Raw genomic sequence first — 17,230 nt, forward strand, 5'->3', positions numbered from 1 at the left:
TATATATATAATATTATATTAATATATATATATATATATATTAATATATATATATAATATATATATATATATATGAAATATGAATAGATTTATACAGATAAAAAGTATCAAAAATGGTCCTAATTTTTTATAAAAAGATCAAAATAGTCCCAACTATATAAATTATTAATTCAGTCGCTTAATTCTTTAAATAGGACCAAAGTAACCTCAACTAAAAACGTAACGAAAAACTGAGATTTCAATGAGAAGGCGTAATCTTTCAGAAAAAACTAAGTTTAAATTATCCTAAACCTAATCCAAGTGCTGTCATCTTATTCGTGTGTTTTTACGCTTTTGCTCTTGTGTGGAGACTGCAAGAAACAAGCAGTGTGAGTCTCAGGTGAGAAAACCCCTCTTCCCATCGGGCATGCAGCTTTTAGATTTTACGGCAATTCCTAAATCCCACCTCTCTGTTCTTTGGTTTTCACAACCCCAGCAACAACGAAGACTCTTCAGATGCCAACCAATGTGGACGCGTAGTTTCCATTCTTCCCATGGAGTCACCAGCCCCAGCTCAAGAAAGAAGTCAACCATGGGTTTCCGACCCCCACAGGACCACTCTGAGGCTTTGGTTTGGACAAGTTTTCTTACTGCTTTTATAAAGTAGCTTTTCTTAGTTACAAAAATTTCTAATTCATAGAAAGTTATTTGAAATTTCAGTTCAAAAAATTTTGTTCCAGATTCTTGCGTGTCAGTCCAGTCTCAAAATTGAGGGCGAATCTTTTGCGATAGTATCTTATTCACAATCCAATGTCTTTTGAAAATTTACTCTGAAACCTACTTCGTTAAAAATTTCTCCCGAAAGAAAGGGACGTCGGGGCACAAAATTCTTCGGAGCCACAAAATACTTTGCTATAGAAGGGTTCAGAGAATGGTTACCATGACAATATTTTGTACTCCTGCACTAGTTCTTATCTTCAAGATGAATCTATTACTCACATATATCATGCTCATAAACTGAACTCTCATTCAAAAATATTGTCACTTTGGCCTAATGGACCTCATTAGTTTGTCCTCACTGAAAAAATTTCCAATAAAACCGCTCATCTAAAAAGTGCTCCAACACGAGCAGATGATACGCCTTAGGTTTCACAAATTAGGGTTTGCCCTAATTTTCCTTTCAAGATGAAATTTCTCCTCCAAATGCCAAGAAAAAATCAACACAAGAGGGATGAGAGGAAGAACAAGAACATTTTGCATTCAAAATCCAAGAGAAACAAGATACAAATTTGTCCACTTCGAGACAGAGACAGGTCTCCCCTACAAACCCTAGAAAAAACAGAGAAAGAAACTAAGGGAGGCTAAGAGAAAACTCCAAATCTTGCATAACCTAGAAATCTCCCTATATTCCTTACTTAAAACAAGCAAAAGACCCAACCAACCACTAAGTGGGGCCTGCCCACAACTGAACTGCCCAGCTCAGGGCCTACCCGAGCCAAACCTGTCCAGATTAGACCGGTTCCGCTCAAGGCCCGAAAACCGCCCCGCTCGCTCCGCTCGCCCCGGCTTCCCCTTCGGCTGGCCCGAACGTCGCGGGCGGCTCCCTCCCCCGCGATTCCGCTGCGCTGTGTGTGGTCGTGCCAGCCCCCCCCCCCCCCCCCCCCTACCCTCTGTCTGATCGGAGGGCGGAACGCATCAATACTCCCTCCTTTAAAAAATTTAACCTTGTCCTTCAAGGTTAAGAATGTAGATTCCGTCGGGGTCGCGAAACCCACATAGGCTAGGATCACCCTGTAGTGGCCACCCTCCGACTATTACTGTTGCTTTTAAACCAACAACTTCTCCCAATGGACCTCCATGTCTCCTAAGGACTGAAGCCATTGCATACCCAAGATGACGTCGCGCGTTTTTCCAGATCAATCAACAAAAAATCTTGAAGTAACTACCTCCCTTGGCAAGCATAATAGTGAACTCCCTTGCATTTCCCATGAATACGGCCTTCTGTCCTGTGCATACTGGTCACCTCTACCTCCTTACTTTGCTATCACCTCAAGACTCAACGTGTTCCGTCACTCGATAGCGCCAAGGCAGTTGTTAGTGGCTCCACTATCAAACAAAACTCTCACCTTGCCACCCTTCAATTTCCCCTCCATCTTCATGGTGCGGAGGAATGGCAAGCCTTCATCGAATTCAGACTCATTCTATCATACTAGGTGATGATGCTTCTACCTCACATAGCTTTTCCATTGTACCCCTTCATCTGTGTCCTTCAGTTCTGGAATCCCCACCACTATCACGTGCAGGGTTCTTCTATTTACACCTATGCCCAAGGTGCAAATTCTCGCTTCGCAACGTTAGCAGAGGCCTGCACTTGACCTCTTTCTCCTTCAATTCGGATAGTTCAAGTCAGTCTCTTGAAACCCTCCTTGGTTTCATCACAGTTGGTGGCTTTCTCCTGTTTACCTCCTCTGGATGAGTAGTGGCAGTTATCTTAGGTCCTTCGAGCAGCAGTGCCAGTTGCAGCGAGTATGTGGGGTGAGACCCCCCTGATTTTCCGTGTCTGATCCGACATTACTGCTTGTCCACACAAGCTGAACTGTCTCCATACAATCTCCCCACTATCCCACGTGGGTTGACCACCCTGATGGCGGCTCTCGATTACCAACTTGATACGCCTTTACAATAAACAAAAGCAAAATTTACCTTAAGGCCTTAAAAAAAATAATTCTATCCCCCCCCCCCCTCCCCTCTGCTGAATTCGGGAAGCAGGAACGAACATCACAGACTTTATCAAGTTCTAGAGAAACACCAAACAATTAAACCAAAAGAAAATTTCTAGCTTTAAATAATTCTACTTAAAAATGTCTTAAAGGCATCTTTCAAAAATTCAAGTTCGTGGTGGTGAAAGGCATGAAATAAAAACAGTAGAGGTACCTGTAGAGGATCATCGATAGGATCCATGCTTACCTTATCGGATCACACTAAGAGAACCAAGTTTATTCTTTGCTGCAACCTTTCAGAAGAAACTTTCTTCATAGCTGGTTCTGAAATTAGATTCGAAAGATTCAATGGCCGAGCAGGCTCAAGAGTTGATAAATATATATATATATACTTACTGTTTGTATTGAAATCTGTAACTTCTAGTTGAAACCAGCTCACTTGAAAATGACTTGATTACCAGCTCTATCAATGGATAAGAGTTCGGGCTGTGATAATTATATATAATCCTTTCAGGAATTAAGTTTTGAACCCATATGCTATATATTTGCAATATTTGTTTATTGTTTTTGTCGGTTATACTTGAGCTAATATAGTGCTCCATGATCAACTTCATCACTGCTGATTTGATCACATGTATCATAAGAGCATGGTTGTTTTCTTGATTTGCTTTTGTAACAGATATCCTGACGATCCTTATGATCGTATATGGGAATCAGATTTGGACAAAAGGCAGAATTATCTTGTGGGAATGGCTCCTGGTACAGTAAATGTTAGCACTAGTAAGAATGTTATGGCAAACTCTAGAGAGTTTCCACCTGTCAAGGTTATGCAGACAGCAGTTGTTGGAACAAGGGGAAGCCTCTCTTACAGGTTAGATCTTGAAGGTTTCCCAGGAAACGCTCGTGCTTATGCATATTTAGCTGAGATTGAAGATTTAGGTAAGAATGAAACTCGTAAGTTCATAATGAAGCAGCCAAATGTGCCCGGTTATGACAACGTGATAGTCAATATTGCTGAGAATGCCCATGGGAGCTACGCTCTTTATGAACCAAGTTACATGAATGTATCCTTGGACTTTGTTCTTTCCTTTTTGTTTTCAAAGACCCGTGATTCTACTCGTGGTCCACTCTTGAATGCCATTGAAATCAGCAAATACGTGCAAATCATTCCTAAGACTGATGTTCAAGATGGTAATTAGTCAAAAAATATAAATTTTTCTGAATGGATTCTGTTCAGCATAAAGCGTGAAGTTGCTTTGGAACTGATTTTATACATTTTTTTGGTCTGAAAGTTGCTGTATTAAATGCATTCTGCTCCTTGGCTTCAATTGGTGATTGGAGGTATGACAATGGAGATCCTTGTATCCCTGCAGCGTGGGATTGGGTGAACTGCAGCTCTGCAATGCCATTAAGAATTACGAAAATGTAATTTCTGCAAACAGTCTGCATCTGAATTTTAGAAGAATTAAGGACAAGTACAATTTTTATGGCTAATAATTCTATACTTTTTGAAGTGCCTTGTCGAATAAGAATTTGAAAGGTTTCATACCTTCAGAGATAAAACAAATAGATCAGCTAGAGGAGTTGTAAGCTCAGTTGACAACTAAACTATATTTCCCTTTTTGAAAGTTAGAAGTTATGCTTGAATCTTAATAAATGTTCACCTTGGCGTAGGTGGCTGGATGGGAACGTCTTGAATGGGCCAATCCCAGATATGAGCAATCTGATGATTCTTAAAATTTTGTGAGTTTCTATTTTCTTTGCATATTGGACGCATTTACAATCGCTGCAGTTTTTACTGATCCATATTTTCTCAAATGTGCAGGCACCTAGAAAACAATAGATTGAATGGTCAGCTGCCTTCATACTTTGGAGAACTACCAAACCTACAAGAGTTGTATGTACAAGCATTATATGCCTAGTAATACCATAAGAAGGTCATGCATATGGAGGAATTATGTGTTTATTCTAATTTTTTTTAGGATTTCTGTTCATATATGCTACTTTCCAGGTATATACAGAATAACAATTTTACTGGGGAAATACCTCATGCATTATTGACAAAGAAATTTCTATTTAAGTAAGTTCCCTCACTCACGTGTAACCTTCTTTTTGTTCAAACACAATTTTAGAGAACTAAAATGATGAAAAGACAAAATAAAAACAAAATATTGTAAACTGTACCTTTAAAAAATATTAGTGTACGTAGGGGTGTTAATATTTGATATGACCTGAAAATTCGACTCGAACCTTACCCAAAAATTCCGGGTAAGAATCAACCCAGACCCGAAACGGTTTGGGTTCGGGTTCAACAAATCGACTCGTTTTAAAAAACGGGTCGGGTTCGGGTTGACCCAGAAATCCGAAATTGACCATTTTTTGACCCGAAAGCCCGTTTTGATCCGAGAATCCGAGGTTGACCATTTTTTTACCCGAAAAAAATAGGAGATTGACCCGTTTTTTGACCAAAAAACTAGCAATTTTTGGTTGGCCCCGTGTCATTCGGGTCGTGTCAGGTTGACCCGGACCTGAAGTGGGTTGGGTTTGGGTCCAAAAAACCGACCCGTTTGCAAAAAACGGGTCGGGTTCGGGTTGACCCGAATAGTGACCAGTTCCGGGTTCAACCCGAACCAGACCCGTGACCCGAAATTGCTATGATGCACCGACACTTCTCCTCAAAGAGGCGTGCAGTGTCCGACACGACACTCGTTCGACACTCCTCCGACACGTGTCGGACATGCCGAAAACGTGTCCGATTAAAAAAATATTAAAAACAAATTAAAAATATAATTTCTTATATTTGACGAGATTTAAACTAAATTTCTTATTTCATATCCATAACACCAAATCAACGTCTGCATTTAATACTCATTCATCGAATATTTTCATTTTCATTTCTCTTTGGCAGTGAAGGTATTTTTATCTCCTCTCTTTTTGCACAATTACAAATCTTTCTCTTGTTGAACCAGAGTTGAAAGTAGTGATATTCAATGATGATGATATTGAAGGCAAAAAACAAACCTCTAAAGCTAATCCTAATAGTTGAAGCTTGAATGCTTGATGTTGTAGTAAGTTATTATTTGCTTATATTTTTGTGGTTGTACTAGATATTTTGTACTAAATATTGTATACTATAAGCTAGACAAGTTATCATGTCATTCATTTATTATGTTTGTCATTTCTAATATGATATTACATTAATATATATACACTATATAAAAAAATGTACTGCCGTGTCCGCGCCGTACCCGTGTCCTATATTTTAAAAAAAAGTCGTGTCCCGTGTCCGTGTCGTGTCGTGTCCGTGTCGCCGCGTCCGTGTCCGTGCATCATAGTGAAATTGACATCCCTAAGTCCTTGACATTATGCACCTAGATACCAAAGATTTGCTCAGCACCCCTGTAGTTTGGTTTGATATGTATATTAACAAAATGGAATATCATATTAGGTGTCTTTAGCCGAAGTGGTCATCCTAGGAGAGGAGACGCTTACTCATAAATAAGAACTGCAAGGAGAGATCTATCAAAACAAGAATTAGTTGGGTTCTAATTTAGTTTTATAGCTTTTGTTCTAATTTGTGAATATTTTGACGGGTCCCCTTGTGCTTTGGTATCATAGAGGTGATCTCTTAGCAGAGTAAATGGAAATGAGAATGAATTTAGGTGTTAGTTTTTCTTGGATATTCAAGGAAACTCATTAGCTTTTATAATGATTGTACATTTCTCAAAACGTTGTTTTTATAGAACTGATTAGCTTGATTCTTTATGAGAAAGTGCAGCTGTTTGTTTTTGTAAAGGATTCTCTGGACTCAGATAAGCTAGATTATTCATTACATAGACACTAGTATCAAATTTGATGTAAAGAGTACATGGTAGGATGTGTGAGGTTTGTAGAGGGTTTGGGTGAAGAGATATATGAGGGCGTGACATTCTGAGATCGAACAGAATCTATGAATAGCTAGAGTGGTTCTTCTAGCATGTCACAAACGTTTATTCTTTCTTATACGTTTAACTTCTAATATCAGCATCAATTTACAGGTATGATGGCAATCCTGGATTGAATCTGCCAAGAAGGCGCAAGAATGAACTAGCAATTGTACTTGCCACAACTATTGGAGCATTTGCTACCTTTGTAGTTTTATTAGTGCTTGGATGTTTCTGGCTACTAAGGGCTCGACAAAGAAAGCCAGAGAAGAGTGATAATAGAGAAAAAAGTATATTTTCTTCTGCTTTTGTTTGTTATTGACTGATATTTCATAAACCTTTAATTGGCAATATATTTGGCATCTTTTCATTGTGACAGATAACTCTTTACGCATAATGTCAAGGACTTCAACTCCTTATCCTCTTGTAGGAAGTACATCTTTGGCTATTGATGAAGGCCTGGATGTGGCTTATTGCATAACCTTTTCTGCAATAAAAGAAGCTACGGGAGGGTTCTCCAAAAAAATTGGTGAAGGTAGTTATGGACCAGTATATTATGGCAAAATGGAGGGAAAAGAAATCGCAGTCAAAGTTTCAGCTGATTTATCTAGTCATGGAGCTCAACAATTTATCAATGAGGTGAGGTTGGTTTGGCTTTTGTTCTTTTTTATTGACCTCCTTTTTATAGACTGCTCATTCAGAGAGTTGCGGTTAAAAAGACCAGGAGAGTTCATGCTGTTGACCCCTAAATACATTCAATATGCCTGAAATACATTGACATGCTATTATCTGAGAAGTTTTTATAATTGACTCCCAGTATAGATTCAAATTGCTTCCCTGATGGAAGAATGGTTTTAATTTTATTCTCTTTCTTAGGAGTCCTTTGAATCTAGCTCTGTTTATATGCTAGATTCTTCAGATATTCTATACAGATTACACTTTATGTTAGTACTAATTGTTATTATTCATTTCTTGGTTATAGAACCTCTCTTACGATAGTGAGTATCTTCTAATGCCAGCTTTATTTTAAATGTCTGCCGGCTGTAAATTTCATGGGTATCTTTGACATGTTATGTTTTATTTTAAATCTCTCCTGGCAGCACTTCCACATGTTTTTTTCGGGATGCAATGTAGCAACTTTTCTTGGCCTCTGTATTTTTTTTTTTTTTTTCATATTTTCAACTGAATTTAAACTGTATGAAATTATTTTCTTTATGTGCAACTCTACTGACATACTGATAGGAAACGCTTGTAGAAAATAATTAACTGTCGGCTGAAATTGAATTTCAGCAAAGCCACCAAGTAAATAACAAGAGAAAATATGTAGAATAATGCAAACCAACCCCTTTTTTATTGAAGTAGCTATGAAAAGAAGACAAGATACAATGGATCTTCAATTCAATAGGAAGATCCTTCTCTCCCAAATCCCAAGCCGACATCTAGTGCCCAAACAAACCTAAGGATCTCTCAAATTCTGCAAAACATATATAATCATAACCCTAGGGACAATATGTTGGGGAGAGATGAGGAGTAAACACCACAATGATGAAATAAGCAGGAAAGTAAAAGCCGCGAAAATATAAAGGGCACCGGGATTTAACATGGAAAAATCCAAAATATAGATAAAACCATTGAGCCACACCATACCAAGAAATCCATTATGAAAATTGGGAGAAATAAGTACAGATTTTCCTCTCTCACTCTCTCCTTGTTTCTTTTCTCACATGCATCATTCTCAATGCCTACATTTGCCCTAATAAAAAATATAAAGAGAAAGCTAAGTAAATAACCCCAAGGGACGTAACCCTTTAGAAAAACGAGAAAGAAATCGTTCAATCCATCTCGCAGCGCTGCGACGTCAATTTGGGTGTTGTGGCGCTTAATCATTTGTCTTGCGCCATTGCAGTGCCTATCTATACCATTACAACACTATACTCTCTGTCGTTTAGTGCTGAGGTGCTCGGGAACATAGTGCCGGTGTGCTCAGGTATGCAGCGTCTGGGCATTATATGAAAAAAAATTTCCCTCATCTCAAACCCAAGCATGGGGTAAACCCTTGACACCCGCCAGCGAACATGACAAGTTTTGAGTTTTGAGACAATATAACAATCAGATTGATCAACGCAATCAGATTTCACACACAACACAATAATCTACTTAAAGCAAAACAACAAACATTTAAATCCCTAAACAGCCCTTTACTTTGAATTTTCCCTCATAAACCGCCTCTTAATTTTTTTGCATTAAAGCATGGACCCCACCGCCAAAGGGAGCCGGACACTTATGGAGGCAAAAGCCTATAAACATGGACCAGTCCTAGTCCATCTAGTCTACCTACAAGGGAGTAATGTTTTTAGGTAAAGGAGCCATATATGTTTGTTATTTGCTATGTGACGTGCTATTTAAATCAGAAGCAAAAAAACAACAACAACAAGCTTTTATCCCACTACGTGGGGTCGGCTACATGAATCATTTTTCTCCATTTTTTTTGTTAAGAGTCAAATTTTCATTTAAATCTAATAAAAAAAATATCATTTCTAATATTTTTTTATCAAGTATTTTTAAATCTACCTCTATCTTTCTTAACATAGGTCAAATCTAATACATCTACTCTTTTAACCAGGTCATTGGATGGCTGATGTTTTATGTGACCAAACCATCTAAGAAAGCTCTCTCTAATCTTATCTACCACTAGAGCTACTCCAACCTTTTCATGCATGTACTTGTTTTGCATATTGTCTCTAAGAGTGAAGCCACTCATCCATAGCATTCTTATCTTTGCAAAACTTAACTTAATTTTATGCTTGTCTTTTAATGGCTAACATTCTACACCATAAAACATTAAAGGCCTCACCACCATCTTATAGAAATTTCCCTTAAGTTTGAGGGTACTTCTCTATCATACAGGAGTCCTGATGCATTCCTCCACTTTTATGATGCCCTAGAATCTAATTTGGAAGAATGATTCTTTTATCTCAGAGAAATCCTGGGATGGGTGACCTTCTGAGAAGTTACACCAATATGATAAAACTGTAAGATCCTTAGGCCAAAGCAAACAATATCTCGATAGTTAAGAGTTTGAATTGTTACAACTTCAACCATCCAACTTGAATTCTACTAATAATATCCTCATCTATTTCAACATCACTTTGAATAATATATCTCAGATATCTAAAACGTGTACTCTTAACTTGACTGCCCAAAGTCACATATTTTTCACATCATTTCAGTAGTTTTATCGGTGCCGGCATTAAATATTTCTACAAATCTATCATTCAATCAACCAATTCTTTGCTAGATGTTAACTGCCTTTTATTTTCAGTTATTACTTCTAACCCACTGCTTGCTAATTTCTTCTGAATAATCTTATAATCGCAGGTCACTCTTCTTTCAAGAATTCATCATAAAAGTTTAGTTTCTTTCATTGGATACTGTCAAGAAGAATCTAATAAAATTCTTGTATATGAGTACGTACACAACGGATCCTTGCGAGATCACATTCATGGTAACGTCCCTCCGTTGATGTCATCTAGCCATCTCTAAATTTTCTTTATCTGAATTTTTATTTTTTAAATGGCTTAGATTTCTCTCTATTGTTAATGTTACCCAGATTCTGTAAAAAAGACAAATCTCGATTGGCTATCTCGTCTCTTGATTGCAGAAGATGCTGCCAAAGGTTTGGAGCGCAGCCTTCATAGCCCTTTCTCTTTTTCTCTTTTGATTTCCTTAATTTGCCATTCTTGGGTACTTCATTTTGTCCCTTACACTGTTTTTGATTGCAGGTCTTACCTATTTGCACAATGGATGTAATCCAGCTATAATTCATCGTGATGTTAAAACAAGCAATATCTTGCTAGATATTAACATGAGAGCAAAAGTTTCGGATTTTGGGCTCTCAAAACAAGCAACTGACAATAGTTTTACCCACATATCAAGTGTTGCTCGGGGAACAGTGGGCTATGTTGATCCCGAGTAAGCTAGCTACAGTTGATATTGGAGTAGGAAGATCTTAGGAGGCTTTGTTTGGGACGGCTTTCTTACTGCTTCTTAAAGCAACTTTTTTGTAAAAAAATTAAATTTTTGTACAAAAAAGCTGCTTTAAGAAGCAATAAGAAAGCCGTCCCAAACGAAACCTTAATTTGGCTAGTAATGAAGTTAATAAACCTAATCTTTTTTTACAGGTACTATGCTAGTCAACAATTGACTGATAAGAGCGATGTCTATAGTTTTGGAGTCGTACTCCTTGAGTTGATTTCGGGAAAGAAGCCTATTTCTGTGCAAGACTACGGTGTTGACTGGAACATTGTCCATTGGGTATGAAAACATCATTGGAACTCAATATATCCTCAGGCCTTGAAATCTTTTTCCATTTTGTGCATATTTTTATTTCATGAAAATTGGCATAGTTTTATAATTGGTCATCAACTTAGCATCAATCTTAAGCTTTTGTCAAAAGAATAGTAACAACAATGATGACAAAATGTTGAGTGTTGTGATGAGGGCGTTGAAATTAACGCAAAGTGAAAATGTCATCAAGAGAGAGTACCTTACACTACAAAATAAAACACAAAAGAAAATAAAAAAAGAACAAACAATATATTTTTTAACCAAACCAACTAAAATTCAAATAACCCTTATTCCAAAAAAAAAAAAAAATCGAACCATCATTACAACAACAACATCAGGCTTTATCCCACTACGTGCGGTCATCTACATGAACTCTTTTTTTTCATTTTGACCTATTAAGAGTCAAATTCTCATTTAAATCTAATTAAAAATATCATTTATATTATTTTTTAACCAAGTCTTTTTAGGTCTACCTCTACTTTTTCTTAAGATAGGCCAAATCTAATGCATCCACTCTCCTAACCGGGTCATCGGATGACCTACATTTTATGTGACCAAATCATCTAAGGCGACTCTCTCTAGTTACACTTTTCATTATGACTGTATTTTCATTTTATTGGATCCTTAAAATATTGGGTCACTATATCATGTTGTACTTTGAGCTAGGGGGGGTGTATATTAGTTAGTTTAAACTGAAAAATTGAACAAAACTGAGCATATTTGATGGGTTTGATTTGATTTATTTAATGATGGTTCGATAAAATTCTAAGCTAGTGCTTATATCCCTGGTAAAAATTCAACCGGATATTTTTCTTGATGATAAAATATAATAAACAGCGAAAACTGTTTTAACTTTGTCCTTATCCTTGTCTGATTTCAATCGTGGTTTCCAGTCAATATAACATATAGATCAGAATCTAAACACTGTCTTGACAATAGAATTCATTTGCAGGCAAGGTCTTTAATCAGTGAAGGTGATATAACGAGTCTTGTAGATCCTTGTCTTGTCGGCACCTTCAAAATAGAATCTCTGTGGAGGATAGCCGAGATTGCAATCCTCAGTGTTCAAATCCATGGAACCTCCCGGCCGAAAATGCAGGAGGTGGAACTAGCAATCCATGATGCAATCAATATTGAGATGGGAAGCAAGGACAAAACTAATCATGCCTCTTCTACAGCCTCCTCTGATCATGTAAGATTCTCGTCTATGCCCTTTGATTTTATGAGCTCTAACTTCCAAAACAATATCAATTTCCCATCACTGAGATAAGCCTACAGCTAATCAAATGTCAGGCATGGAAGTAGTTATGAGAGAAAGGAGCTCTCTTTTTAATTTGCATGAGTAGTTCAAAGCTGCCTCTGTGCAAATATGCTTTGTAAATATTTTTTTTTCATGCGACCCTTTCTTGGATGTTGTGATGCCTGTTTGAAAGCTTAAAATAAAGCTAGAGAATACTTATTCTTGTAATTACATAGCATACATGACTGATTCAACATAAGACTAAATACAAAGTATTCAAAATGCAAGTATATTCTCTGTGAGATTTTTTTTTTTTTGCATGGTTTAAGTCTATCAAAGGCTTCGTTTGTGATGGCTTTTCTACTGTCTCTTGAAGTAGCTTTCTAGTATAAAAATTAAATTATTTTACTAGAAAGCTGCTTCAAGAAGCAGTAAAAATGTCATCCCAAACAAAGACAAAGTCAAAGAAACATAAGATATAACCAGTACAATGAAACCATTCCTGTACATTATTATAGAACTTAGTAATATACATAAAAATACACATTAGACTGTACACAAATTAAACCATAACGCCCCTCCCACTCCAATCAAATCTCATACACCATATACCAATCCTCCCTTTCTAAATACTCCATAATAAACCCAACCTGACAGAAACCCATGTCATCATCCACATCCTCATCTTCTTTCATATCCTCCTCATCTTCCTTTTCATCACTGCATCCTCCTACATCAAAATCAACACACTCATGAAATTGATCTCCACTTTCTTGAACCTCATCTTCATGATCATCATCTTCTTCATTCCAATAACAACCAGACAACTGGCTCAACAGATCACTGGCTGATGCGCCGGCAAACTTTGGCCGCTGCCCTCCATTGACAACTCTCCATGAAACAAGCTTGTGGTTCAGCTTGACGTTGCAGGATCTTAGTTTGTGTGCGCCTTTAGCCTTGTCCTTAGATTTTGACGCAGGGAGGGAGTGGCACTCTGTGCATCGAGGCCTCCGGCACTTGCCGGTTTGCTTCGAGTGGCTGCCGGGCCTTGACGGAGCCTTGCCATAGAATCTGCCGGCGTCGAAGGTGGCGGAGCAGTCGGTGAGGTGAAGGGATGGGTTCCTCACCATGAGAGCTCCACGCTGCCATCCTTCTCTCTTCATAATTCTCAGCTGCTGTTTCTTTGAAAATGGGGAGTAGTTGTTGAAGAGGATGTTTATTCTCTTGTGTTGATAAAGAGATGGAGATGAAAATTTTGTTGTTTCTTTGCAGTTGAACAAAATTATAAGCAAAGTGGTGCTTGTGTAGCAAGTTATCCCCACCACATCTTTGAATTATTCAACAGGGGGGAATGTTTATTGGCACGAAATTGAATATTTTATGGATGGGATTTTCTTCATGATGATATATTGATAATTATTTCTTTCTGGTCTTTCATTTTTTGAGGTTGCTGATACGTTTTGGCTTCCCCACTTGGCATTGCCCTGCTTTAATTTACACCTCTAAATCAGGGCTCTTATTTTCTGTCAATTCATTGAAAGTTAGAGTAATATTATATTGCTCACCTAATAGTTCAATATATTTTTTTAAATTTTTAATGAGTTGGCATGCTTATTTAGCATAGAAAGATTGAGTGAATAGGTTTTTTTTATTTTTAATGACGAGGAACCACCCGTTGTCACTCCTTATTATCCGGGAGCGCTTGGCGATCCGTAAACCCTGGTCGACCTAAAAAAACAACCCACACTTATTACTACTCGTGGCAAACGCTTCTTGGGTCGACCGAGATCTCTCTTTCTCTCTCTCTCTCTCTCTCTCTCTCTCTCTCAATGGTAACACTTCTATTGTCATATCTTAAGCCCCGGATGAAAAAAATAGAGGATTGCATTAAATAGCCAATAGTCAATGTAAAATTCATTGAATAATGATGGGAATCGTTTAATTGATGTAATCTATGTTAACAATGGAAAAGTTAGACCTAAAAAGATTCAATTAGAAATTTTGAAGTGGGATTCTTAATTGGAAGAGATTTTTTTATCTAGAATTAAGGGAGAGCTTGTAAAAAATAAAAAAATAAAAAGGGAGAGCTTGTAAAACATGTTGAGGGTTGGGAAGTAATTAGGTTGTTTGTGAGGAGTGAGATTGAAAAAAAAAAAAAAAAACTAATAATAATAATAATAATAAAACAGTAGCTTGTACGGGTAGATAAAGTAAAATTCTTGTTGGCTTGAACCTTTCAAAAGTAATTAAAAATTCCACAAGACTTCAGCTTTCTCAGGGAGATGAGCTGCTCGCTAGTTTTGACGTGTTTATATTTTGAATATGTACGGGTAGATAAGTAAAATTCATGTTGGCTTGGGTCCTCTTTGAGATTATCGAAATGCTTGAAGTCTAATAGAAGACGCAATTCTACGGATATTACAAGGAAAAAAAATGTGTCAAAAAGATAAAAATTTTCATCTCGATAAACTTTAAAATTTTAGATATTTTTAAAATAAATTATTTATATATTATATTTATTTTAAAATAAATTCAAAGCCTTCAAAACTTATTTTAATTTTTTTATTGAAATATTCTAACAATTTTTTCTATCATAAATATATAACTTTCATCCGACCATCACTGGACCATCATCGGACTACCTTCTGTTCGTCAACGGTCACTGAACTTCCACCCGACTGACAATCGCGACCGAATTTTTGCTCGACCATCGTCGGATCATTGCCAAGCTGTCGGCTAGATCCCTCGAACCACTGTTGCTCGTCGACTGCGGTCCCTCCGACCATCTTTGGCTTCGGTGACCGATTTCGATCCCTCCGACGTCGTCCGCCAACTACAGTCTTTCCGACTGCCGTTGCCCATCGATTATGGTCCATTCGACCACTGTCGTCCACTAACTACAGTCACTTGGATCGTTGTCGCCCACCAACTACGGTCCCTCCGTCCACCGTTGACCCCTGATGAGGTCCCTTTGACCACTGTCGTCTGTCAACTACAGTCCTTTCAACCACCATTACCCGCTGACTATGGTTTCTCTGACCTCCCGTTGACTTCTGACTACTGTCCCTTCGACCATCGTCGCCCGATTACGATCAAACTGGCCAAATGAACATGCCAACTTTCTCTTGTGAATGGCTCTCTTATCATTGGATTCTTCCAACCCCAACTATGTAATGTGTTATATATGATACAATGAGCCAAGGCCCTTCCCTCGAGTAAGGGCATCATTTGTAATTGACTACAAATACTAGTGTAATCATTTCAACTTGGCCAGACCCAATGATTTTCTACTTTTTCAGGGTTTTTCATATAAAAATATTTGTCTCTTATGACACCCCTCACTCTTTGTCTATATGTGTGATGGATCTTCGTTCAAAGCTAAGACATTATGCTCTTTCTCTCTATCTCTACGAATGTTCTAGTCCACAACACGAATAAATTAATAATATTAATTAAAGCAATGTAATGATAATTAGACAACTAATTATTTAATTAAACTTAATAGATTATTTATTTATACTACTTATTATTAGATTAATTTATAATCTAAGGTTTGACTTCATCTCTTTCCCTCGTTGCCTTTTCTTTGTGGCTGCTTCAGTACGTGCTTTGCATGACGGGGGTTCGCTTGCTGTTTCCTTATCAGTTCAAGGCGGAGGTACACAAATGGAGTGAAGAAGAACCTGAGAAAGTTCTTCAACTTATCAGCTTGTCGGATGTCGGCGAAGCCCCATGAGCCGCTACCCAAGGTCTTGCATGTTCATCTTCGCGAAGGTAATGATTCTTATCCCTAACCAATAGCAATTTTATTTGGACCTCATTTAATTTTCTTTACTATTTTTCAACCACACAAAGCCATTGCAAGTTATTAGTTTGAAGGAAAGTTAGAAAATGAAATGGAATATTGATGGGGTTCCCAGATCTAACAGAATTTATTGGATTTTAATGGTGAATTTAAAATCGATACATCACCAAAATCGTGTTGATTGGGCACCAATCTTAAATGCAAATTTATATTGAAAACTTTTAAATTAAAATTCAGGATCTCCCAATTTCAAGAAGCTTATAGTCAAATTGAACATCTCAAGAAGATGAACTCAATGACACAAAATTCAATTAAATCCAAGCCCAAATAGGGCCAAATCAAAGGATTAAAGCCTTTTTGAAAGCTTCAAAGCATTAATTGGATGATTAAATGAAATTCAAATAAGACATGCTTATAGTTGAATCGAGTGGCTTGACGAGATGAACCAATGAGCCTAAGTTCACTCAATTTTGACATCATTAAGGAACTTAAATGCCCAGAAAATGCCCATAATCAAGGGAATCAATATGGGTCGTCCAGTAGAAAACTTCAAATTTATCCTAAATCTTCTCCATAATTATTAAACATGTCACTCCCAAAAAATTATAAGGCCATCGTTCTTCACATGAAAGGGGGGAAGGAGGAAGAGGTAGAAAAGAAAAGCTCTGAAGCATGAAGAATCTTGGAGCTCTACCATGGCACCACCATCAACAAATCCGGGCCACTAGGCCACCGATGTTGAACCTCCGGTCGACCATTGATGTCGGACCTCCATACGGAAGCCACTTACGAGCCTCCATCTAACTACTATAATATGTCGATTACAGTCCTTCTGACCATAATCGCCCGACTACGGTCCTTCTGACCATAATAGCCCGACTACGATCCTTGTGACTAGCATCATCCGAATACGATTTTTTCAACCTCTATCATACGCCGACTACAGTCCCTCCAACCTTTGTCAGTCAAATACATTCCTACAAATTCAATGAACAGACCAACACTCTATTAAGGACAATTCTTATGTGTTGCGGATCTATGATTTATGATTTTGATGATAGCAAACATTCCTTATTTCTCTATGATTGCCTTATGTGCTAACGTTTCAGGTCCACACGATCGACCTAATTATAACCAACTCAAGATTGGGTAGACTAGGTCTATGTCAGTTTGTAATCTTTTTCCTTTCTTGAGTCTGTTGTATTTGGTGTGGCAT

General features: G+C 37.6%; 2 protein-coding genes across 4 annotated transcripts in view; one reads left to right on the top strand and one right to left on the bottom strand.

Annotated features, from left to right (window-relative positions):
- The window catches only part of LOC110105149 (probable LRR receptor-like serine/threonine-protein kinase At1g67720), a 14,985-nt gene extending 2,489 nt beyond the window's left edge, over nucleotides 1-12,496 (top strand). Inside the window, exons 3-15 of one of the 3 annotated variants that reach the window (XM_020834534.2) lie at nucleotides 3,379-3,890; nucleotides 3,992-4,124; nucleotides 4,214-4,285; nucleotides 4,374-4,442; nucleotides 4,525-4,596; nucleotides 4,711-4,779; nucleotides 6,737-6,912; nucleotides 7,053-7,261; nucleotides 10,001-10,127; nucleotides 10,233-10,298; nucleotides 10,405-10,594; nucleotides 10,804-10,936; nucleotides 11,922-12,496. In XM_020834534.2, coding sequence (XP_020690193.1) covers nucleotides 3,379-3,890; nucleotides 3,992-4,124; nucleotides 4,214-4,285; nucleotides 4,374-4,442; nucleotides 4,525-4,596; nucleotides 4,711-4,779; nucleotides 6,737-6,912; nucleotides 7,053-7,261; nucleotides 10,001-10,127; nucleotides 10,233-10,298; nucleotides 10,405-10,594; nucleotides 10,804-10,936; nucleotides 11,922-12,239 — 2,146 coding nt within the window. In that variant the 3' untranslated portion in view covers nucleotides 12,240-12,496. Of the gene's footprint in view, nucleotides 1-3,378; nucleotides 3,891-3,991; nucleotides 4,125-4,213; nucleotides 4,286-4,373; nucleotides 4,443-4,524; nucleotides 4,597-4,710; nucleotides 4,780-6,736; nucleotides 6,913-7,001; nucleotides 7,262-10,000; nucleotides 10,128-10,232; nucleotides 10,299-10,404; nucleotides 10,595-10,803; nucleotides 10,937-11,921 lie in introns of all 3 variants that reach the window. The other 2 variants (XM_020834533.2, XM_020834535.2) reach the window with 2 other exon arrangements.
- A 173-nt stretch (nucleotides 12,497-12,669) lies between these two features.
- On the bottom strand, nucleotides 12,670-13,643 carry LOC110105150. Its single transcript, XM_020834538.2, has one exon. It carries the CDS (start codon nucleotides 13,370-13,372, stop codon nucleotides 12,800-12,802), a length of 573 nt encoding a protein of 190 aa, XP_020690197.1. The 5' UTR covers nucleotides 13,373-13,643; the 3' UTR covers nucleotides 12,670-12,799.
- Between the last annotated feature and the right edge of the window lie 3,587 nt (nucleotides 13,644-17,230).

This window comes from Dendrobium catenatum, unplaced genomic scaffold (genome assembly GCF_001605985.2).
Source record: "Dendrobium catenatum unplaced genomic scaffold, ASM160598v2 fragScaff_scaffold_716, whole genome shotgun sequence".
In the NCBI taxonomy this organism is placed as follows: Eukaryota; Viridiplantae; Streptophyta; class Magnoliopsida; order Asparagales; family Orchidaceae; genus Dendrobium; species Dendrobium catenatum.

Bases quoted from the DNA above. Each gene is read 5' to 3' on its own strand.
- LOC110105150 (XM_020834538.2), bottom strand. From the start codon at position 13,372: ATGAAGAGAGAAGGATGGCAGCGTGGAGCTCTCATGGTGAGGAACCCA.